The sequence below is a fragment of the Scardinius erythrophthalmus genome (genome assembly GCF_964197995.2).
Source record: "Scardinius erythrophthalmus genome assembly, chromosome: 4".
NCBI lineage: Eukaryota > Metazoa > Chordata > Actinopteri > Cypriniformes > Leuciscidae > Scardinius > Scardinius erythrophthalmus.
In genome coordinates, this window is record NC_138224.1 from 11,108,238 (window position 1) to 11,133,716 (window position 25,479).

The following is a 25,479-nucleotide window of genomic DNA, read 5'->3' on the forward strand; positions in this document are numbered from 1 at the left end:
TGCAAGGGAATGTATTAAATCTCTCTTGAATTATTTTATTGACATCTTAATGTTAAAAAGGGATATTATGGTTACCTGTGGTGAAGTGTACATAGTAGAGGGAAGATTACCCCAACACTGTTTAAGCGCATAAGCAAATTGTGGACAGAGAAATGTTTAAGGGTGCAGTTATTACACCTGCAGAGTAATGTAACGAGACCATCAAACTTGAATAGTGCATATATATTTTGCATTTGCAAACCCCTGGTCAAAAAAATGTCAGACCTCAATTTTGTTCATTAATAATCATAAAAAAAAAAAAATCTGAGGCCAGGAATTGTAATTAATCATTTAACATATTTGGATATAAAAATATCAGTATTCCAATCTTAATTTAACAAATATACATTGCGTGCACTATTAAATAATTATTCAGTTAGTCTACATGCTACCCAGTAATTTTGCTTTTGGGAATAATGCTTTTGCTATACAATGTACAAGTAAATGTTGCATGTTGCTTTCATTGTTCATATACCTGCAACACAAATGACACTCTGCAATTGTAAAGACAACTTAGAACTCAAGAAAAAAAGTTTTGTTGTCCAACTTCTTTAGGATCAGTCATGTTTATGTTCCAGCGGCAACAATAGGCATGCTTTCAGTCTCAAGTCTAAGAAATTATGCAGTTTTTGCCCTTGTGACCTTTCTTTTTCAGTTTGGTCCGTGATCCGAAAGGAGGTGTTAAAGCGGTCACGCGAGTTGGATAGTCCTCTGTATAATAATGAAAGCTTTGGGATCGGGGCTTAGGAATTGGCTGGCCAAGAAAGAACCCCTCCTCCTCAGACTCTGAAGATGAAGAGGAGCATGTCGAACACCAGTCGTCATCATCATCATCGTCATCATCGCAAAAGTCTTGGAAGTGGTCTTTTCTCACCATGCCCTGCTGCGCAAAGTCTGATGTGGTTTGATGATAAGGGTGCTGACTGTGTGCCGAGTGGTTTAGAAGAATACCATTCCTGGGTTCTGGTATGCTTGAGCCAATTACCTGAGGCACAACATGCAATTTACCCCGATTTTTGGAAGGCAGGTGCAAGGCATTTTCTGAACGTGTTTTCCGGCCCTGTCTGCGTTTGTGGCGATGTCTGTTAGCAGGACGTCTCTGTGTTTCCTCCTCCATGTGGTAGGTCCGTCTGTGGGTCCTCTCGCTCATTGGTGGTTGCCTTAAGCCTAGTCCGCCATAATATCCTCTATCCATAACATCATCAGAGAACTTCACTTGCTGAGGTCTGGATTGGGTCTGAGATTGAGACTTGGTCCTTCTCAGCACTGGAAGATGCAGAGGAGAGGGTAGTTCCTCTCCAAAATAAGGTGGAATTCTGTCCTCTTCTTCCCTGTCTTCTCTCCCTCCTTGTTCCAGTGTCTCATCACGGTCCAGCTCAGAGTTTAAACTCCTCAATGAATTAGCACTTCTGTGGAGCATTGAGGAGTTAAGTGTGCCCATGTTACTAATGTTATCACACTCTTCCATCTCTCTCTCCTGCTCTTTCATGTTTTGGAGGGAGTAGATGGTCGGTCTGTCTTCTCTCTCTCCATCCACTGAAGCTCCTGAGAAATTAAAGATATGAGTAATTGATTAATTTAAGAAGGGACAAGAAATGCATGACTCTGATAGAGACTGTTTGAAGATGTTCCTACCTGTAATATTTGAGAGAGCTAGAGAATCCATAGAATCTCCAATGTTGTGTTCTGCCTTCCGGAGTTCACTTGTAATGCACTCCAGTGAGTCTTCATACCATTGCCTAGGCTCAGACCAGAATCCAGGCACTGCTCCCTGATCCATCTCCAGCTCTTGAATCTTTCTAGCACTAGCTGGGCCAGGGTGACTACCATAGGCAGAGTCCCCAAGTCCATCCTGAGACTGGGCCCAATACATATCGGTGTGGTGCTTCTTACTTGACAAATTGTGGCCGCTGATCTTCATCTCTGGTTTGGTCCTATTGGTCTCAGAGTCTTTCGTCATCCATGGCTCAACTGGCCTGCTGTCCTCCATGTGGATGACACCACGGTCTCCAAATTTCAGGAGCAGCTGAGTCATATAGTCCTCATGCTCAGCCCAATCTTCCACAGAGTCCTCAGGGGCTTCCTGTTCATCCCGGTCTCTCCAGTAGTTGTCCTCTGCCAAGTTGATTCTCTCCAATTGATTACACATAGTCTCTGTGTTGTCACCACAGAAACTAGAGGTCCTGCAGTCTGTTGCAGAATAGAGTTTTGTCTGCTGGCACTGCTCTGTAGGGCGACTACTCTTGCCCATTCGTATGCTACGCCTAGATTCCCGTGATCTGACGGACTGAAAGGCTGAATCTGAAGAGTCAGAAGCATGGACATCCTCACCTAGGCTACAGTCCTTAGAGCAGTAGATCCGGCCTTCTTTTGGAAGAAAGGGACAGCCCAGCAGGGAAGTTTTGCATTGGGCACAACAGAAGCATTTGTCAGTAGCATGCCAGTGTATACCCTCATATGTCATTTGAGCATGGTCGACACCTGAATAAAAGTAAATTTATAAAAGTGAGAAATGCTGTGCTTTTTTAACCAGATAAACATACAACATAGGTGTCCAATCCTGCACCTGGAGGGCCATCTTCCTGCAGAGGTTTGCTCCAACTTTAATTAAACAACCTTAAACCGGCTAATCAAGGTCTTCAGGATTACTCGATACTTTCTAGCACAGTGGTTCCCAAATGTTTCTATTCCAGGACTCACCTATTCAAGTATAATCCATCTCAAAACTCACCGGAGGGATAAAAGACTTATGATACGTTATCTAAAATTATAATAACCCATAAAAATAGCAGCCTATGTCTATGTTGAAATAATGAGAAGAATAACTGAGTAGTTTCAGTCTGCTGCCTCAACTGATTTACACCGACATGGCAAAAGAAATAAAAAAAAAAATGGGGTGCTCCAATAGTACTGTATTGTAGCACTGTACTAAATACAGAAATCAAATATTTAATAAAAAATAATTGTATTTTATGGTACAACTGTAACGTTTCAATACTAAAATTTACATTTTAATTTAAACCATCAAGCTTTTATTTTGGCGGAAAACTACAGGGAGCCCTTAAAGTGTCATGTAACGTTGCAGCACTGGTCTTTCACACCTCAGACCTCAAAAGGACTCAAGAAATGGGCCTTTCATTTGTGACATTTGAATTTCCATGTGTAATGCAGTCTCTTGCAAAACACAGCACAGTGTGTGTGTGTGTGTGTGTGTGTGTGTGTCACTCATTCACTGAAGTGTAAATTTAGCCAAGTGACTTTGCGCAACCCACCCTTTCCCACTCTGCATCCCACAAATGGGTTGCAACCCATAGTTTGAAAACCCCTGTTCTAGCAGGTATGTTAGATTGGAGCAAAACTCTGCAAGAAAGTGGCCCTCCAGGTGCAGGAATGGACATTCCTGCCATACGAGTTCAGTTCTTACAGAGGTAACTCACCAATATTCTCCCCACAGGCCTCGCAGTACTCTGCATACAGGGACTCAAAGCATCCACAACAGAAAGGTCGGCCATCCTTCATGATGTATCTCTGTCCTCCTAAAATAGTCTCGCACTCAAAGCAAGAGAAATGTTTCATGTGCCAGTGACGTCCCTCAGCTTCAGTACACTCATCAGCAAAGATTATCTGTGAAGAGAGAAATTTTTTTTAAATTCTTCTTGGCCAATTCTTTCTTTGTGTATTGGCTCTTTAGAAAAGGATTTATATCCTCACCTCATCACAAGCTGAACACCGTGGCTTCAGAAGCTCTGCATGATGTCTACCACAGTAGATTTTGCCATTGTGGTAGAAATAGATGAGGTCTACCATAAGTTCATGACAGGTGGAGCAAGTAAAGCATGCTGGGTGCCAGCACAGGCTGGGGCCTGCTCGTGAAGCAAACACTGCCATCTCTCCACCCTTGATGTTCTCTTTGCACTGCAATTCAAAGTAAGATTTTATGAGAATCAAGGGCTGGCATATGGCTGCTTTAGTCATACAAAGTCATCTTACATTGTATTGGATCTTACTCTTCATATTTCTTTGGAAAAGAGACTTTAAGTTTTAATTAAAATGGATCCCCATATCTGTTGAAATGGTCCTCTAAAGACCAACTGAGCATGGCCAAATGCATGATCATGAGTCTTTTTATAAGTACTTTTGCCAAAGTATTCATTTCACAGCTGCTTCCCATTATTACTACATGGCCGTTGGCCTTGGAAACAGGGGTGTTGAGTGTCCCGCAAATTTTTTCGGCAACGGAAACCAGAGACCCGAGATTAGCACTGCTCTGCAATGTCGTGTGTGGCAATTTGTGGTGAAGGGATACATCTGTTTTTCTGAGGTATTATGATGCTAGACTTTTTTGGTTTGTGTTTATAGTCTTCTCAACAGGAAACAACCCTCTGCACTGGCTCTCATGTGCTAACTCCAGCCCCTGAAGGAGATGGTCTTCGGCCAAAGACTGTGTGTTGTAATACTTAATCTTTTCCATGAATTTTCTCTGTGCTTTGGTTGTCTTTAGGCCATAATTGGACCATTTGCATGATTCCAAGTTGTCTGATTTGCCATGACAAGTCAACATTGCTTCCAAGGGAATGTAGCATGAAGCAGAAACCATCAAAGTAAATTTGATATGGCCAGAATTAATGGTCACAGAAACAACTACAGATATTCCAAGTGTGGCAGTTAATCAAATGACCTTTAGGAGTTTGAATGTGGCCTCTTTTGTGCACTACCTTTAACTTTGTGGGAAAAAGAGCAGGAATATTTATACATACATGCTCACAAATGTGCTGCAGGGCTCTGGGAAGCAGTTTTGGGGTTCCCCTCCCGAGTGCCTCTTTTTTCCTCTGAATGCTGAACATGTGGAGTTCTCGTCTCTCCTCATCACTGAGGGACTGGCAGTATCGGATCTGTGTTGAAGCAAAGGTATATAAAAAAATTTTGTTTGTGTGCCTAAATGAAGAACAGATGAATAGCTGCAGTAAGTTTTATCAAAGGCTTGAAGCCAAAGTTGTTTCGATTTTCCCACTTTTCTGGGGCTAAGTTGAAAAGTACACAAATCAAAGAGTTTACAACAGACTTGTGGAACTCATACAAAATGACAAAAGACAAATCATTTGCTCTGTTTGGCCCTGCAGGGGGGTAAACAATGATGCCACACGTGAAGAGCTTTTTAGATCTGTAACCCACAGTCATGCCAGGAATTTGCTAAAGTAAACAGTTCCAGGTCTTACAGCAAGCACCATAAAACATTTTATTGCTGCTAGTGTAAAAGAGAAAGATGTCCCTCTGTGATGCATACCACTAAAACATCTTTATATGCAAACTCGAAAAGGATTTGTATGAACATTTATCTGCAAGATCATAAAGTCCTCTAGTAAAGCTGTTGTGTATTCTAGCAGCATAACTGTCTTCTCTGTCACTTTCATTGTTCTCTTTTATTCCCTCATACCTCATTGTCATGTGGTGGCAGCTGATAGAGTAGTTGTCTGATCCTGTGTTTTTCTCCAGGACTGTTGACATATGGCACCTTCTCCTCTGGCAGGCAAGAAAAGTAGATCTGAACCTGATGGGGAAAGAAGGCACACAGAGAGTGAGAGGATTAGGGTTTGCTTTCAACAGCTGAAAGCTGAAATGAGACACCAGCCTCAATTGGTGCTACATCATTCAACCTGTCATACAGGCTTCTCCCGATTGTCTCCCCCAACAAGGGGGAAGTGGCTATATCATTGACTGGGATAAAGCGTTTAAACAGTGGTGTCTGTCAGTGGCGACCCTGAAGAATATTTATGGGGCGGTACGTCATCAAAGACACAAAGATAGATGTCTGCTGGAATGTTCCTTGTGTTTAAGTGTTACTATCTAGATGAAGGCAGATTGTTATTTCTGTAACTGTGGGGTTGGGTCTATATGGGATTTGAGTGGGATTTGATATGGAGAGCTGTCATACAAATTGCCCTAAATTCTCAGGAATGTTTTTGCCTTCAAGTTACTTTTTCTTTTTTTTTTAAGCTCATTGCAGTGCCTTTCACAGAACTGGGGGAAGAGCTTTCATGAGGATGTCAGGCCTCCCACTTTACATTTTGAAAAACGAGGAGAAGGTGGGTGTTAGAAAAACACATTCAACTTCACTGCAGACCTTCTTTCACTCTATTCCTACCTCCACCCTCGTTGGTTCTGTGTGTATTTGTGTATTGCCTTGGAAAGTGCCAGCTAGCCCCTCGGCACAGGCTCAGTTCTGTTTGCTTACTGCATACACCAGGGCAAAAAAGTAGGTTATCTAAATGGCTGTTTTGTTGGGACTGGTGTTTGAACCACACAAGTAAAATGCGGGTAGTTTAAGCCAACACACTGAGGAGCATACCTTTGAGAGTGGAAATATGTTTAAAATGGAAAGACTTTACAATAAAGTTCTGTATGGTAACTTGATCTAATTCAGTAGTTAACTTGGAATAACAATGACTAAAATGTCATTTGGTATATTTTTTGAAAACAAGGCTATTACTTTTAATGCCAGATCATCTCAGTAGTTTGTTTAAGCATTTGGCCCTTAATGACTTCACTTTGTCATTAAGAGACTCCTTTCTTTGGGGAAATTAAATACCTGCAACAGTTTGTGCACCGCAGGGAAGACTCAAAGCAATTACCACATATTCTTATTCCTCAACGTGGCATTTCTTTTCTAAGGAAAATGCTTGACTTTTCAACATGTAAATATTTTCTCTCCCTAATTTTCCTAGTACTCGTGTCAGTTCTCTGCCCTTTAAAAAAATTTGGCTACTTTCAGCTGGCTTTGTGCTGCCCATCAACACGCTGTCAGTTAGATATACTGTAGGTCACATGTGTGCACAATATCAAGGTTGAGAGTGTCCAGTTTCCACTTAGAAAGTTTGCCAGACTTTGCACATGTCAAAGAATAGATTCATTAAGAGCTGTTGGCTCCCTGCAAGGTCATGTGTTGCTTTGTCTCAGGATAGATGGAACACTGAGGATGCATGCACTGCCTAAACCTCACGTACAAGCTCATATCCTCTTGAAAATCTCATACCCAAGTGTGAAGGCAGCCATCAAACTTCAATAGCTTGACTGGCTGGTTTTACATCAAAAGCCTAAATTGGCTGAGAATCTGATTTAAAGACTCTTTCTGTAGAGTCAGAAAAGGAGAGACCGTTTCTTCCTGTTTTTTTGGATGTCTGCAGATAATTAGAATTATAAACAATGTGATATGCTTTTTACTTGTTATGGCTGCCTGCCCTCAACTTTGATGAGAAATCTACACAAATAAGGAGATATGAGGCTCAAGGTTTACCTGCTCGGGTCGTAGTCCAGGAGGAACCCATGTGTACTCCTCCAAAGCGCATCCAGAGTCGTCATCAGAGGTTGAACTCCTCTGAAACCCAAGTGCCACTTTGGCTCCCCTTGAGTTCATGTCCGGTGCCCGAGTAATGGGCCAGATCCCTGATGTAGTTTCAAGACTCATCAGATGGGGGCACTGTTCAGATAATAAAAAGAGGTATTAGTTTTTAAAGATTAAATTGGGTTATACCCAAAGTTTACAGCTGCATCTGTTTTATGAAATATGCATTATCCTTTGTGGAAGAATGTTCTCAGAACATCTTAAAATGGAGATCGTGAGTGACATCCAGGGCTCCTACCCATTGTGGGGTTTCCTTTATCTATCTGGGCCTTCAGAGTTGCCAGATATTTAAAACGATGGGGAAGTTGTGCTTTGAAATGTCAGAGTATTGCCTTTCAGGCCAAGCCTTAAGCTTGCAGATAAGATGTCAATGTGTACATGGAGCAGGATTAAACACTCGTGGCTCTTTCTCTAGGCCTTCTTTATCTTGATGCTTAAGCACTTCAGAGTATTTTCTGTCAGATAAAATGCCTTTGGTCCCTAGGTGTTGAAAAGAACACTCCTACTTCAAATGTTTTGAATTGCAAATGAGTCCGTATAGTGTGTGAACGCCCTTGTTTGGGTTGAGGTTGGAGTTTGATGATCCCCCTCTCAGTTTGCCCCGAGTCACCGGGAAAGTCCTATGTACTCTTAGCCCATTATGTGATAGATTATGGATGTTTTATCTTAGGTCTATAAGTTTAGATGGTTTCTGGTCTTGTGCATGTTGTAAGTTACCTGTTATTCTGCATATTTATACGATACGAAGCAAAGATAATAGATTTGCAATACGAAGATGCATCGATAGGGGTATCTTACAGATAACACTTTTCCCTGTTCTCTCAATGGGAAATGTAATTTGGATTGCCTCAATCACAATCCAGCTCACCTTCTATGACCCCAGTCAAATGCAAATTAACGTCTCACAATAGTGTCCAGTAACCTCTCACCACAATTACCACACCTGAATGGGAATGAACGGTCAGATACGACCATGCAGCACCATATATGAATCCTTCACTACGCAATGAGTAAAAGAGTAGACTAGGATTTTATGATTATATATTTGTGTTTGTGTGTGATTAAATTTATATGCATCAAACCCTTGGAACTTTCTCAGCCAGCTTTCTTTAAAAAATTCTTGCAGTTTAGGAAATGCCTGCTGTGGCTTCCAGGGCCAACATACACAAGCACTCGTGTTACACCTTGTCACTCTCTGGCACCGACACAATGTGTGTCTTTGTGGCAAAAACAAAAACAGAATTTTCTACCCTGCCCTGTTTTCAAAGAAACATGCATAGGAGGAAAGTACATTTGAAGAGAGGTCATTTTTAAAAAGTCACAACGGTAGAGAAATATAAACACACTCCAGATGTACGCCACTGATCTGACGGGCACCTCAGACAGGGGAGTGAGCGCTGACCGGGTTTTACCGTGTCAAATATGAAACACTTACAAAATAAACAAAGACTGGTGTCAGGATTAACTGAGGTTTGGATTACAACCATTCCACCTGAGGCTAAGATTCAACAAGCCTGGGCTTCACAGTGCCTCTGTTGTCAGGTCTGGGATATAAACAATTTTGTAATGCAAATGTCCAGTAAAGCTAAGTGAGTCTGACACGCTACATGCATCGATTTAGCTAAGCATTGATTCATGCAGTGTAGAGACCAAAGATAGAGCTGAATGAAACCTATAGTACTTAATTAATTAATCACATTAATCTGACTAGTTGACCTCTGTGTTGAGTGAAAGCAGCAAAAAAACACGAGATGATGTGCAACATGCATTTAATCTTTCAAATATTGTTTTATATTATTGTTTCATGTATTATTGGCCACCAAGCTAAAAAACACTGTAGCTCAATTATACCTGCAACTAACTGAATGGCACATATCCCCCAATACTCAGATTTATGCATGATCAATTACTTGACTGATTTTTAATCTTTTACATTTGGACATTTTGTTAAATCCTTTCCCTTAAGTTCAGCAAATTTCAAAGAAAATGGAAATTAATCTGCAGTATTAAAAAGGGTTCCTAGTAACTGCATGTTGATAATGTAAAAAAAAAGAAAGAAAAATCATCCCCAATTTCCCTGAATTTTACAGTTCCGACTAGCTACCTATGAATTATTGAATCTCAGAGCTGTCCAACAAAATTAATCTTAACATCAGGTGTAAATGGTGCCTGATATATTCCAAGTGCACTTGTCATCCTCTTTCACATCCCATTTTTTGACCTCAGCTCCCTTATGCCAAAACTGCATATGATCATAACAAGTTATTTTAACTGCTGCTTTCTGTCCGTCATCAAATAGCCTACTTATCACCCAATCAGTCTGATTGTGTGACTGTATGCACTGCAAAGTCTAGAGTTTCATATTTACAATGTGAGACTAGTTTAGACTTGATTGCATTTCGAGAAGCATCTTACCTGTGTGTAATGCATCCTGCAGCACTCAGGAAAAGCCTCCAATTAGTGCAAGTTGCAGAGGAATAGTCTAACAAGCATGTCTACCGGGTAAATTCCATCTAAATTCCCCTGAAAATTTGTAGCTTAGATAGTCGGTGAGAATTCAGTTGTGTCCTGTGTTTCTCAAAACGTTGAAATGAATGTATCGATGTGTGTGCCAAGTAGCATGTCTCCTTGTAGTCAGAGCCAGCCCCGGGACAGCCCCCTTCACATTTAAGCCCTCCCCCTATACTTCAAACTGAAATCCACCCCCACCCCAAACAACCTTCATCCACATTCCTGCTGTAAGAGAGCTGTCCACATCCCACAACAAACTCTCTTCAATCCACAGAGCCATTTGTTTAGTCCCTAAGCATTCAAAGTCAAGTACATCCTGGAGGAGTTCATTCGGCATTGAATGTTGCATCAAGTGCTTGTTGTTTTCCACCAATGGCCAAGAGTTCCTGTTATTTTAGCTACATTTGGCATGTCAAGGAAGAAAGGAGTGTGCTCAGGAAATATGTTAACCTCAGAGAATCAGAAATTGGAATGGTATAATGAATCATATAACATTACTGTACCTGCATTTCAAGTAAGCATTTGTTACGATAATTTATGCATTTGTGCATTTGTCCAGAATTGAGGCGTTCACCCTCACATCGTTCCAAACCTGAATGGTTATCTTTCTTCTGTAGAACACAAAATAAGATATTTTAAAGAATATTTTTGTAGGCCTAATTACAATGAAAGTCATTGGGTCCAACACAACATTAGACCCCATTTACTTAGAACAACATTTTTTTGTGTTCTGCAGAAGAAAGTAAGTCATAAAGGTTTGGAATGACATGAGGATGAGTAAATGATCAAATAATTTAAAATGTAGTGTGACCAATTCTGGCTCCTTAACTGTTCTTTTAGTATTTTTTTTTTAAGTAATAAATATTTTTATAAATACTGACAAAACCAATAATCTAAATGTAACTACGTTTTTGCATTTAGTTTTTGTAGTTATTTGTGTTTGATTCACTAAAAAGAACTAACTCAGGGTTATTCTTTAGGGAATCAGACTACACTGATTGCTCTGTATTTAGTTAATTCACTAAAAAGAATCAATTCAGAATCATTTGTTCTCATATTAGACATAAACGGTAATGCGGGTTGGTTCCCAACCCTACTTGTGAGTCACTTCTCACAAGTTCCAAGGCATTTCCATAAGCTCAATATCCCCCTCCTCTTCATTCCTTCAGACTGAGCTCAGTGTGTTGACAGTGACTATGGCCCCAATGGCCATCTCTCACCTCCACACTTCAGTTGAATACAATGACCTTATTGTGTTGATTCCTTTCCAAACCTGGAATCTCACAAAGGAAAAACCACTGAGAAGTCATCTTCTATCAAGAAGCTTTAAGAATAATGGTTAACAAGTATAATCAATAAGTTAGGGTTGTATTTATTCTCATAATGCTAACATCTAACTATTGTAAGGATTGCAGAATAAGCTCCAAGATGCCACTGTGGCTAAGCAAAAAGCAAAACAAAAGCTGGACCATCTTCACATGCATCTCTGTTTGGTCATAGCTACTTCATCACGATCCAGTTGAAATGCCACATTAAGCCTGTGTGAAATTGCTGAACAATTGCCAAATCATCCCAGTTGAATTTCAAGTCACCGTGAAGAACTTGAGTTTGAGCATCTACCAAATCTGAGAGGTAGTTTTAGACAGCAAGATAAGATAGCAATGAGAGAATAAACAAACCAAGATGGATTCCTCTCTGGTTGTTGGCAGAAACTACGAAGAACCACTTACCTATCAAGATAACCTTTGTTAGAAACCCTTTTCCCTGCTTAAGATGTTTATCAGGAACACCACTGAAATGGCACAAAATGCCATGGCGATTCTTAGCAAAAGCGAAATATAAAACCGGGTGAAGAACTGGGTAATAACCTTGTTTATCTAAAGAAATGACACATTACTGCGACTGTGTGTCCAGATGTAGACAGAAAGAAACCGCAATTAGCGGACAATGTTCCCATCATATCCTGGAGCAGGTTCTTCAATGTGTTTGTAGTGTATGTGAAGGGTGAGAGAGCACAACCCTTCCTGCTTCCTTAGAAAGCTTAAGTTGCTGTCTATTACCCCAAAACCCTGCACAGTTACCTCTGAGCTATCTTAAAGGAAAAGGAAGCTACTTGCGAAACACGATGTTCACATCCTCCTCTTCCTATTGTAAAATGGCCCGACCATCCCCTGGCAAAGCCATTATAAGCGATAACGCATATTTCACCTCATTGCCACACCAATTGACAAGTGTTTAAGAATGGATGCTGCCCTGCTGCATTCACATGTCAGTGCTACCTAACTAATGACACTTTTTTTCAGTGACCCCTGACCCCTGCACACACCCTGCTCCCTCTGCTCATCTCTCCAAGTCTTTAGATTCGCTCTTTCCTTCCCATGTTAATGACAAGGCATCAAACTAATGGAACATGGCACAATTGCTCACACGCAGCTGCTCCAATTACTGCAAAAACCAACATTTGTAAGCAAATAAGGTCATGTTTGTGTAAAAATAAAGTGTTGAATGCCAAGCTAGGGTTTTTGGATTAAACAATAATCTCTTTTCTCTGCATTCAGGCTTTGATCATTTATTTTTGATAACCAGTTTTTTCTTATTTATTTATTTTTATCGCTGCCTCTGTAGGATGGTGATTGCACTATTGATTTGATAATGACCGAATCAGAGTGTCTCACGGCATGTGTGTTTTAATTCACACTGTCAGGACAACACATCAGAGTGTCTCTGATGTAGGACAGTTTACACCTGACAACTGCAGTCAGTCTCTCGAATGCCACTTCTTTAGATCAGTCATTGTAATTTTAGTAACACTGAAGATTACGGAGGAGGAAGTGATGACGCATTGAATGCTCTTTCAGGGCAAAGCTGCGAATTGACTCAGACTCGCTCTGACATATTTTCCCTGTCTGAGCATTTTTGCCATGTAATTGCATTATGACGAACAGAAATGTAGTCAGTTGTGTAAAATTATGATTTTAAGATCAAGCAGATGCATCTGCCAAATGGTTAATTTAGCAATGGGATGAACACTTACTAACATCTGTTTTTAAACATTTTGGGTGAACGTCACATACTGTCATTAATGTTCATTATGCAACTGGCCTGGTTACGCATGGTTTGTGCGCTAAATCGCTGAAAGAAAGTTAAGGAGAAAAGTTGTGAGCAACAAATAAGAAAGTTCGACTTCAGCCAAAATTATACATTTTTATATTATTCGTTTTTTTCAACAATGATTTAGGGATTATTATTTTAGCTTGTATACCCTTTTGGTAGCACTTTACTTAAAGCCCTTATGTATAATGCATTATAAAGGTATTCATAATGTATGTTATAATGCATTATATCTTTTCATAAAGTTAAGTTACATAAACCAAAGTTAAAATGCATTATATTTGCTGTTTCTGAAATTGTTTTTGTCATCAATTTCAATTCATTACACGTTCTAAAGGTGTGTTCAATGATTAGATAAGAATAATAATATATTATAACTGTGGTTACAATTATTCATGAGGCCATACAGTGCATTATAAGGCATAATTACTGCATTAAAATCCTTTTATAAAGCAGTATATGTAAAGGCTTTAAGTAAAGTGTTACCAATTTTTTTTTACCAAGATTTTCCATAATTCCAATATTATTTTAAAAAGATTTTTAGTAAGAAAATGTGGAAAGTTTTTATGCCTTCCAATGGTATCTCGTATCAGTTCAACTATGGCATAGGTATTTAAAACCACATTCAGGTCATTTCTGCGCTCCGTCTCTGTTTACGTTGAAACTAGATAGGTATAAATTTACTTCCTTGACAAACTTATGTGCTATTTATGTGCTCTAAAACATTGCAAAAACCTGTCAGTAAAGCAGGTTAAAATCATTTACAAAAGAATCAGCAAAAATGATCTCAGATAATCCGTAAAACATAGTCACAAAACTTAATCCTAAGCATCTCCATTTCAAACGTTCATTGATATCTCCAATGGCTGTCTTCGCCATTTTCTACACAGTGCAGATCAACAAGCATTTACTTTCCCTCCAATCACAAAGTCCTAATTCACACCCATTATCAGCCCATTCACATTTAGCACACCGAACTGACTCCTGAAGTCTGAATTTGAATTGACTTGATTCACACCTTTAAACTGCTTTACAGACATTGAAGTCTGATTAAAGTGATTAAAGTCTCACCATTGCTGCCAGTCAAAGCCCCACATCCATCAGCAATGCTTTAGCAAGTGCTTTTCTCACTGCTCTGTTAATATTCAGAGTCACGGAAGAGTAAAAAGACACAAGCTGGTGTGAGATATAGGGCCATAAAAGAAAACGGCAAACTTATGTGTGCCAAAACTTTATAGCACGGCAATAAATATTTGCAAGACACCTTCACGGGGTTGTGAAGCCTAATAAAAAGGCGTCAGTCGTGTTCCTGAATAGATTTCAAGTGAAAAGAAGGTCAGATTAGCCGGCATTACAGACACGCTGTAATGTGTAGACACATTGTGTGATAAAGAGCTTTTTTTTGTTAAAGGACTTCACACAAGCTAATTTAAAACCTTTAGAAATCAGCCACCATTTCAAACAATTAACAAGTACATAAAGGTCTCAGAATAAAAAAAAACATTGCCTTCCTATGCTAATCCCATGGGGATTTATAGCGTATTGTTACATAAGCCAGTATTGATAGTTCTCATGCCGTAGTACAGTAAAAACAACATTATTCAAGATGATTGCCACATAAATTATATGTATTGCACTAGACTGAAAAGAACGAGTCCTCTGGGCTAAAAAGAAAGATTGTGTCCTCTTGTGGATGAATGAAAATGTCCATTCAGTTTGGAAATCCTGACCTGAACCTTTGTTGACTGTAAAATACTGTAATTAAGAATTTAAAATACTGTAATTGCATTTAGGTGTGACTGCATTATAAAAGTATACAGTATAATGTGGAGAAGATTATAGTAATGATGATATATGCAGAGCGTGTCTGGCTTCTCATCTACAGGAATCCAGCTGCGTGTGTGCATGCATTTAGTTCATAATGGACCTTGTTTTATTACTGGCCTCTGCGCCCTATCCTGCCTGCCTAATTTGATATTGTTAACTGATACATTCCACTTTTAAAAAAGGAGAGGTCACGCTAACCTCTCCAGACACAGGTGGGCTTACCTGCAGAAGATATACACATAAGTTCAACAATGACATAAAAGGCATGCACAAAACCATCAATTTTGTTTTATTGTTAGGTCTCATTTAATAAAAATAAAAAAAATTAATAATTTTTTTTTTTATTTTTTTTATTAAAGATAATTTAGCTTTTTTTAAGATTATAAAGATTTTTGCCTCATGACACCATATGGATTGAGATATCTATGGAAGCTTGTTTCCGCCACTGAATAAAACATTTTAAAAGATAATTGCGACTTTTTATCTCACAATTGCGAGTTTACATCTCGCAATTCTGACTTTATTTCTCAGAATTGCGAGATATAAAGTCAGAATTGCGTGAAATAAAGTCAGAATTCTGAGATATAAAGTCAGAGTTCTGAGATATAAAGTCAGAATTGCGAGATATAAAGTCGCAATTGCGTCTTATAAAGTCAGAATTCAGACTTTATATCTCAGAATTCTGACTTTATATCACGCAATTCTGACTTTATAACACATAATTACGAGTTTATATCTCGCAATTCTCACATCTTTTTTTAGAATTGTGAGATATACAGTCCAATTCTAAGGGGAAAAAAAAGACGGACTTTTTTTTTTTTTTACCTTAGTATAGTTTATATCTCGCAATTCTGACTTTAAAACACGCAATCGCGACTTTATTTCACGCAATTCTGACTTTATATCTCGCAATTCTGATAAATAAAGTCGCAATTGTGAGATAAAAAGTCAAACAATTATCTTTTATTTTTTTATTTTTTTGTGGCGGAAACAAGCTTCCATAGATATCAGTCTGGACTGTTAAAAAAAAAAAAAAAGTTGCTGCCATACATTTTTAAGTACAATCAACTTGGTTGTTTGTCATTTCAACTTAAATTATATTAAACTGACTTAAAAATCTGTTGAATCTTGAATAACTCATTAACTTATTTTAACGAGTTAAAGCAATGTAGAAAGGTCATAACTTCATAAAAGTTCATAAAAAAATATTTTTTTACAGTGTAGGGTTCACACATGAAGATTTTGATGGGAATGTGATGGAGAAATGACATGTGCAAGTGTGAAAGAAATCGACTGCATAGATAAGGCGTGCGTGCAATGGCCACCAGGGCTTGTGTCTGACAGCCAGCAATTTTTAATTTGTAAATGTATATGTTGTACATATGTGCATTCATTACTTGTAATGAGAAGACATTTTTAAAGTCCTGAAATCACAAAATCATGTATAATTAGAGGTGGTCTGAAAAATGTCTTGAGGGCCTCATGTAGAGAGCTGAAGACCACCCAGCCCAACTACAGCCCTCCTCAAACTCGACCGGGTTTCCACTGAGCGCAACGGCCCCTTACCTCTACATCTCCTAATTACAATCATTTGCCTCATACCAAACGAACACAGAACATCTGCTCCTAATGTTGCTGACTGTGATTATTAAAGAGAATTTACTCCCAGGTCGACATACAGAGGAAGCACAACAGACAGGAATCACAAGGAGAGGTACAAGTCCGTGCGATTTGTTTTTATTAGCGAGGATACACTGCAACATGTTGAAGCAATGAGCCTGATATGTTTTGCTAGTTCATTAGTCTGTTTTTCCTGGCTCAGGATCCTGGCATGCCGTTTAACCAGGTGCTGATGAAGAGATCATTGAATTAATGTGGTTGACGAACCTCACAGTCTTACGTCAGTTTACACTCATGTGGCTGTAACAAAAGCAGCGAAGCAAATCTAGCTAATGTTTGGAGATTTACAGGCTCTGCCTCTAAGTAAACAACCTTTGTTAATGAGTTTTAATGATCACTTCAGTCACTCTATCTTTTGGCTAGTCATCTATACTACATAGTAATACTAAAATAGTATTACTTTCACAAATTGCAACGCTCAGCTGTGGTCTTGTTTTACAGTTATAATAACAGCCATATTTTTAATAGAATGGTCCGACCTCACAATTAAAGGAGCCAATGTCTGTTTACATTTGAATGTGTGTTAATTTGACAAACCTGAAAAATGCTAATTTTGCAAGTTTTGTGCAGATCTTAATGTCTGATTTGAAATGAGTTATTAAATACAAACAGATTTTGGTCTTTACTCAAATAGATAAGAGCTGTACTTGCATAACTGGAAGTAGGGGCATTTCCAAGATGGCTGCCGAGTGAACTGACTTTGAATTCAGTCAAGCGGTGAGTATAATTTTTAAACAAATGCACAGCTTTTGCCGTATACTTTGACTGTGTAGCATTTTATTTTAGTTTACATAATGCCATTTGTCACCTAGAATGGCTTAAAGTTTGCTTCAAATTTTTAATCAAAATGTCATAACTTGATGTTGGTGAGCTGACAGAATTTTGCCCTTTTCTTACAATTTTCTGCGAGCTTACATTTCGATCCGCCTCCATCTAATTTCTCCGCGTGATGCCATTTAGAAGAATGGTTCCCCAAAGAACCTTTCAATGAACAGTTCTTAAAAGAATATTTTTTCTTAGTATGAATGAACAACATTTTGAAAGTCTAAAGAACCCTTTTCCACCTATAAGAGACTTTTGTGGAAAGGTTCGATAAATGTTAAAGGTTCTTCATGGAACCATAGAAGCCAGTAAAGAACCTTTATTTTAAGAGTGTAAGGAGGAAAAGATCTGTCACTACTTCAGTTGTATCATGACGTTAAATCTCAAATGGCATTTGTGGTCCTAAAATCTTAAATTGAACCAAGAGTATCCATTATGTTCATCTGTTGAAGTTAGCAAGCCTATTTTTGGCACATTTGGTCAAGTGTTAGAAAGCGATATGGGGACGTAGCGGAGGCCACCTACACACCACTTTGAGAGTGCCAAACATAGACCTCAGTCATTCTGATGATAAATTGTGCAACTGTGAATGTTATCTTGCATCATCCCCATTTGGAAGGTAATTACTCCTCTCTCAGCAGGGAAATGCAAGCCAGAAAACCGAAGAGGGGATAATGCAACCGTGATGACACTAGACCCCCAGGGCAGGTTGATTGTTTGGGCTTAAAACACACATACGCTGTTATACAATCCAGTCTGTTTCACATAATCCATCAACTGGTAGTAACATGACAAGCCTGGTGCTAATCACCAACCCTACTTTTTGACCAACAAGACTGTACTTTACTTTCACTGCAAGGCTATTTATACCTGTTAGAATAGTGCCGCATTGGGGTGGTGGTGATGATATGTAATTTAACACCATAGGATGATATAGTAATCCTCACATAATGCCTGTCTGTGTCAGGGGCCCCTTGACAAAATAATGCTATTCTGTTCCTTAAACCTGGGCTGAAGCTTTACTTCCTCCATAGCCTAATCTTTTTTGTGGGCATGTAGTTATTGTAAAGAGATACGCCACATCTTTGGTGCTGCAAAGACACTGATATCATAATTTGTTCTACTTTGGTCTGTATATTGTCATCTTATTTATGATATGTTGTGAGATCTGTTTAAATGAATATGCAGAGAGAGAGAGAGAGAGAAATACATTTCAGCTCATTAGGCATTGAAGATATGGTTCATGGGAGTACAATGCATAATGGTCTTCATCAAGTCTCTCTGAGGAGCAACAAGTGTTATTGAAAAGTAAAGCCCTCTGTCTCCAGACAGATGTCAGTGGCCCTTTGGGGTATTCTGGGTTTCTCAGCGAAGCAAACTGCACACATGCGCATACATAATATAAGTTACAGTGGGAATTTCAGCAGCTTCATGGCATGAAAACCATGAAGCAGAAAGGATGAGACTCCAAAACAAGCCTTTGCATGTTGCATTTCACAGCTGAATGTGTTTAGATAATGAATCTTGTCCTGACGTTTTTCTTTTCATAGAAAAGCAAACGGTCTGGTTTCCGGGGTTCATTCATAGCACACAGGATGATTCTTTACAACTTGTTACTTATGCTAGCTATTAAACCCCCATACCTTTACTAGCCAAACAAGCACACAATAAAATCTCTGTTTGGTTGCAGTGTGCTGGAAAGCCCCAAGCATTCATTAGTAAACCACAGAAAATTTATGAGCATGTCTTCCATCCCACGCTATGCGGAAAAAGCCATTACAGTATCTCAACGTTGAAATGTTTATCTTTTGTTTTTGATGTTCAAATACTTATAGGTGTCGCTGCATATTAAGTAAGTTGTTCATACACTCTTTGTTTCTCTACACCTTTTGACCAATGAAATTCCTTGATTTTTCCAATTGCTCAAAATTGCTTCCACTTATGGTTTTAATTATTTGTTTTTGCATTCAGAACACTATGCAATATGAAATGATAGGATGGACAGTATTGGCAAATGTTGCAGTCAAATTTGAATTCACGTCACCCATGTTTACACCATGGCTGAATGTATCGGAGCACATAGCCATGGCTCTGATAGAATATTTCACCTATTTTATTTTAGTAAGGAAGAACATTCTGAGATCAAGAGACATCAAATGTGCATGAGAGAGAAGGAAAGGTAAAAAAAGAAATCTGGTTTGTCCTGATTGAATCAGCATTGGCTTTTTAAGGCCTCGAAATGTGACCATTCACATGAGAGTAATCAGAGGAGGAATTAAGCGGGAAATCCATTTGCGCACACGCCACGAAATCTGCATTTGAAATATCACACCTGCTCTTGTAGTTGTGATGTAAATGTATATTTAATCACAATGCAAATCGGTTATCATGCCGGCGGAAGCATTGATCTGTGCTACTTCTCAATCCAAACAACTGTAATTCAAGCAATATGCCGCCTTTCAGCTGTCAGGATCATCTCCTCAGCAGTTGAGATGCCCTTATCTCCATGCTGTCAGAAGCGGCTGGCTGCTGAACGTCTGCCGTACATGTTTACCTTGTCTCATCCTCACACTCTGATTATAAGGCAACTGCCGGCAGCCGTCTGTCTGACTGAGCCAAATCATTACCTGCCTTTAATCTCCTGCTCTGATACGGCTTGTTGTGGGTAATTACTGCGGTGCCAAATCAACTTGCTCTCACTTGCATTTACAAAAAACTAAACAAGAAGGAAGAAAAATAATCAAATCAATTACACTTATCCATTGGCTTTGCAAAAGACTGACTTGTTCTTACCTCATACTCATAGCTCAATTTTTGTCTCTTCCCTTGTTTATTCCTTCAAGTTGGATTGTGGCGATATGGCGTTTTAATATAGACCCACTGTTCCCCAACACGTGGATGTGATACATGAAGAACCCGTGAATATGATGTGGTTTCATGAGTAAGCCAAGGCCAGACATTTGTGTTTCATTTTCAGGCACCGAATAATTAGAAACAACTCAAGCATCTCCCACAGTGAGCCAGACAAGTGCATTGACCTACAAGCTGTCAGTCATGGCGGGTAATTTCCATTTTCTCAGTTTTAATGCGCTCACATGTGATCAACTTTCCGTAGCTTTCAATAGGGTTTGTGATGTTTGCAACACTTCTGTTCAATAGTTTGGGGTCGGTGAAGTTTTTTAATTACATTTTTTTTTAAAGATGTCTCTTAAGGTGGCATTTATTTGATCAAAAATATAGTAAAAACTAATATTGTGAAATATTATTGCAATTTAAAATAACTGTTTTAATATATTTTAAAATGTGAGAAGCCATTACTTATCCTTCAGAAATCATTAATATGCTGATTTGCTGCTCAAGAAACATCAATGGTGAAAACAGTTGTGCTGCTGTTTTTGTGGAAACCACAATGTGTTTTTTCAAGATTCTTTGACGAATGGAAAGAATAGACTTGAATTAGAGTAGACTGTTACAAAAGAATTATTTCACCTTTGATTGATTTAATGTTGATTTTTTTATTTCTTAAAAAAGAAAGAAAAAGAAAAACCTTTACTGACCCCAAACATTTGATCGGTAGTATATATATATATATATATATATATATATATATATATATATATATATATATATATATATATATATATATATATATATATAATAGAAAACAATTATGCCAGAGTCATGACTTGGCAATGAGCACCATGTCCTCCTACTTTTTGAGGTGTGGTGCTTATGGGTGATCCAAGTTTAAATTTGGCTTGCGTGATTTGCTGATTATTTCCCACTCTCTTTGTTTACTGTCGATATGATTAAACTGGCACCAAAGACTAAAATGGTTAAATCAAACAGCTACTAGCATTGACTTGCATTGCTTTAGACTATTTGGCTTCACTGGGATGTTGTTCTCGTTGCTATCTGAGGAAATATCTGTTGTCTGAAGTTGCTAGTTTAAATACCAGCTGGCCTGTATCAGGACCTGACTGTTTGACTCTTTCAGCTCAACTAAAGAGAAGCTTGTCTCTGTCCCCCTCTCCATGCTTGGCAGCATTCACAGGCCGGGCAACTGAAGAGATAGAAAGCTGCCAAATGTGTTTGAGGTGTGGGGTGATTTGCATAGGTGAGCACACGTCAGGGCCTCCCAGCATAAACAGGGCACTGTGAACCTCATCTGCTCACCGCTAGTAAATCAACACAGATACATATACAAGCACTCCTCAGAGCATATCCTGTGGGCTGGGATCTGGGGTTAGAATCATTCCTTCTGTCGTTCTAGTAGCTACACTCACACACACAGACTTGTTCTCACACAAATATCCCTCTATTTCACATACTAGACAAATTTATTTATCATATAAATTCCAAACACGGCTCTAGCTTAACTAACCCAAACTTTAAAAGTTTAAATAATGCTGCTTTTGTTTTGTTTATTTCCAAAACATGCAATTTTACAAACATTTACAAGATTTTCCTATCTTTAACCACATGGAAATTCACATATCCACTCACTGTCTAAATTGTTTATGGCTTTTTCTCAATACAATCCTGATTTCTTGTACTCGTTTTGACAACAACTTCAAACACATCTGAGAGATATTTAGACCAACCCATGAGGACGCACTACATCACTCTCTAGTACCGTCAGCTGAATCCGAGCTTTACATGTGGTCGTAATGGTTCATCAATTAACCAAGTCTTTACATAACAAACTCAGATCCCTGTTCGGTGCCACATTTGGAAATCTGCCACTTCCACTCAAGTCACCTGAGAAGCCCCAGGGGTCTAGTTAACTGGTTTGTCATTCACTCCCAGATGGAGTCTCTTTTAAAATACCAGGCACTGCTTTAAAAAGACCTAATTCTGGCATTTTACTCACTGTTATGTGAGTTATACAACTGTTATGACAGATTTAAAACATATATATATTTTTACGTGTGACAAAAATGTACTTTCACCATTAATTTTCGTTGATGTAATGCTGTCATTCTGCCTATCACTCACAAACCATGATGCAGCATGAGGGTGATTAGCCTAAATGAATTTTTATTTTCGGGTTAAACATTCCTATAGGATAAAATATATCTGGGGTGCACTAGGTTTATGAAATGGATACATTTGTTTTAATAAGTTAGCCAATAAAGTTAACCGTAGTTCTGATGTTTTTTCTTCGTAACTGTTGCTGAGCAACGGTTTTTGAGCAACGGACACTACACGACATCACTCACAAGGCCAAATCTGCACGAGCAGAGCAACCGCTAGGGGACACCAACACCTAATGTAGGCCTACTGCAAACTCGCTCACGTTCAAAAAATAAGATACAGACGGATATTATGGGGTTTAAGAGTATATTTTATCAAAATAATGCTCTCACGAAAGGTGTAGAAAAACTATGTGCGTCATTCAAGCAAATTCGCGCCCAAACTAAGCTTTCAACAGAGGACCGCGAAGGTAAAGTCTATTTTGCCTTATATGGAAATGGTCCCCAACGGCTAGTATTTAACAACTAACAGCATTCTTTTCTTTTTATTATGGAAAAGGTGAGTCTCTGGGTCATGGATTCGTGAGCTACAGGTCAGGAGACAAACGGCACCCTGATTGACAGGAAAGAGAGACACTTCAATGCCGGTAGTGACCTGAGTGACAAGGAACAGCTGAGTGTGTGTACACACACATCTGGAGACACGCAGGGCTTCACACTATAGACATCCATATGCTGTAGCCCACCGAGCGTCTTTACGCACTAGTTGGTAGGTAGTGCTGTGTTTCTACAGTTTAAGTTATGTTACACACGTCCATGAGTTCCTTCTCACATAATTGCAATTAACGTTAACGTTACATCCAGATTTATTTGCGTTCATTCAGTCAGACGGGCGTTTTTAAAGCGACCATGGGTCAGTGGCTCATTTTTCCCTCTAACGTTACATGTATTGTGTTAGGTAATGCAAATAAATAGGCTAATTTTTTATATATATACTGTATATCATGCATACAAAAATGTTTTCAATTTCTGAATTCTGAATGAAAATGTCTGCGGTTTAACTGTCCGGAGACTTGGAAAGTCTTTTGGCATGTTTTTTTTTTTTTTTTGCCTATTATTTATTTATTTATTTATTTAAAAGTGAAGCAACTTTGGTTTGCCAGACAATATTAATACTTTAAAAACAAAGTCAGGTCAGTGTAAAACCAACATGCAGAGAGCCTATTTGTATTAGTGTGGAGAAAATAAACATAAAACAGATCACTTTAGATCCCCGTAATTGTGTGAAAATGTCAAATTGTTATTTTTAAATAACGCTTCTTTAAAACCATCAAGAATAAAACGATTACATTTTTGAAGAACCTAACTTAAATATTTATCATTTTCATCATTATCTTTTTATTTTTCACTGACCCACACGCGCACACAAAGTTCGTATGGCTATTAGTTCACGCATTAGTTCCCATTTATTCCCAAGCATACGCATCTGAAAAAAAGATTGTTTCTGATTTTTCCATGTTTTTGCACGTTATAATACTAGAAAATCGATATTTACGACCCCGTAACATTTTAAACAAAACAAGTCAACCTATTTTAAGGGCATACAGAATGCACAAGCATACTTACAAGGACGAAATGTGCTGATTTATTCCGTTGCTGTTAGAAAATATTCACAACTGGTGTCATTTGCTCGAGTCCAGATGACAGAAAGTAAACAGTGGTCTTTGCAGAGGACGTGGAGCTGTTCAGTATCCAAATAGCGCAAACCAACGGGTCAGCATAGTGGAGACGCAGAAAGCGAGTTTGAATCCCAGCTGCGATGAGTAAACATGCAGTATGCAGTCAGTTAAAGAGCCAGTGTGTTCAGTGCGCTGAAATGACATGAGCGACACCCTGCGCTGATTGGCTGAGACGCGCGGCCCAACCAATCCTTCCACACACTCGCATTCTTGCTTCTCTCTCTTACTGTGGGGTCCAAAATAAATTAAACATCATCGGACGAATGAATGCGCTTCGATTGGTGCGATATAGAGGCGAAATCCGAATCTTAACCCGTTCACATATAATCTAATTATGTTCTAGGGACACTAAAATATGCTTTATTTGTACTATAAATAGGCTATACAGCCATAAATGATCATAAATAAAAATCTCTTTGACAATATTTTAATAGTTGTTTCTAAAGTCCATTTATACAATGCACTTTAGTTTTTAACAGTAGCAAAACCTAGATAATTTTATGTATTTTAAGAAAAAATACAAGAATATTTTATACTATAAATAGACTAAGCTGGAATTAAACATTGATTTTGCTTTAAAAATTCCCTATAGGTTCACTTTACTTTATCATTTGTGCAATGATACAGTTCTTATTCCATATTTATTTATCGGGAAAGCAACATTTTGTCTGTTGCATTTCCCCCAAATACGATAATAGTCCACAGACACAAAGCATATTCGCATCCGTATAGCTCTCAAATATCATGTGTATACTTGTGTATACTTAAATGTCAACACGCACCGCACCAGTACTGATCTCAATGACAAGACATGCGTGAACCAATAACACTTCATGTCATTGGCATCAAACCTGATGCGACAAGTCTTGAAGCGCCATATTTCCAGGGCAAAAAACACCCCAGTTCTTTGGCACTGTGAATGTCTGAGAAAAATAGGGAGGCAGGGAGAGAGATTTACTGCACTCTTGAGGCTCCCCGAAGTGAAGTGGCTCGCTCAAGGGCACTTACCCTCCACCCTATACCGTGTTTGATTTGAAGATTTAAAATAAGTGACAGATCTTTGATTCATATCAATCAAATAGTTATTGCACATCAATAATTCCTGACTCAAAGTGCAATTAGTTCAATGCATTAACTGGAATGTTGACAGGTTAATGCTACCCAGCTGAGTTTCTTCAGCTAACAGTCTCGTCTGTCCTGTCCATCAGTACCTTGTTACTGTGTGTGCTTGCGCTGAGACGTTCACTTTACAGCTTTAGAGTACAGAAACATCACTTTTCTGACACCTTGACAGAACCGGCTCCGCAGCTCTTGACAGCAGACGGCCTGGGCCCCTGACCTAATTCACAGGGCTGCCCCCAACACGCATACACAA

General features: G+C 38.8%; 1 protein-coding gene across 2 annotated transcripts; it reads right to left on the reverse strand.

The window, feature by feature from the left end:
- Positions 1–11: 11 nt before the first annotated feature.
- Positions 12–24,265, reverse strand: prickle1b (prickle homolog 1b). Of its 2 annotated transcripts, none has more exons than XM_081364130.1 (8): positions 23,992–24,265; positions 7,331–7,513; positions 5,474–5,587; positions 4,797–4,931; positions 3,751–3,954; positions 3,477–3,663; positions 1,675–2,520; positions 12–1,584 (listed from the first exon to the last, which is right to left on the reverse strand). In XM_081364130.1, exons 2-8 carry the CDS (start codon positions 7,499–7,501, stop codon positions 650–652), a joined length of 2,592 nt encoding a protein of 863 aa, XP_081220256.1. In that variant the 5' UTR covers positions 7,502–7,513; positions 23,992–24,265; the 3' UTR covers positions 12–649. The 2 variants fall into 2 exon arrangements, with proteins under 2 accessions (XP_081220256.1, XP_081220255.1); XM_081364129.1 differs by lacking the exon at positions 23,992–24,265 and adding an exon at positions 9,854–10,193.
- Between the last annotated feature and the right edge of the window lie 1,214 nt (positions 24,266–25,479).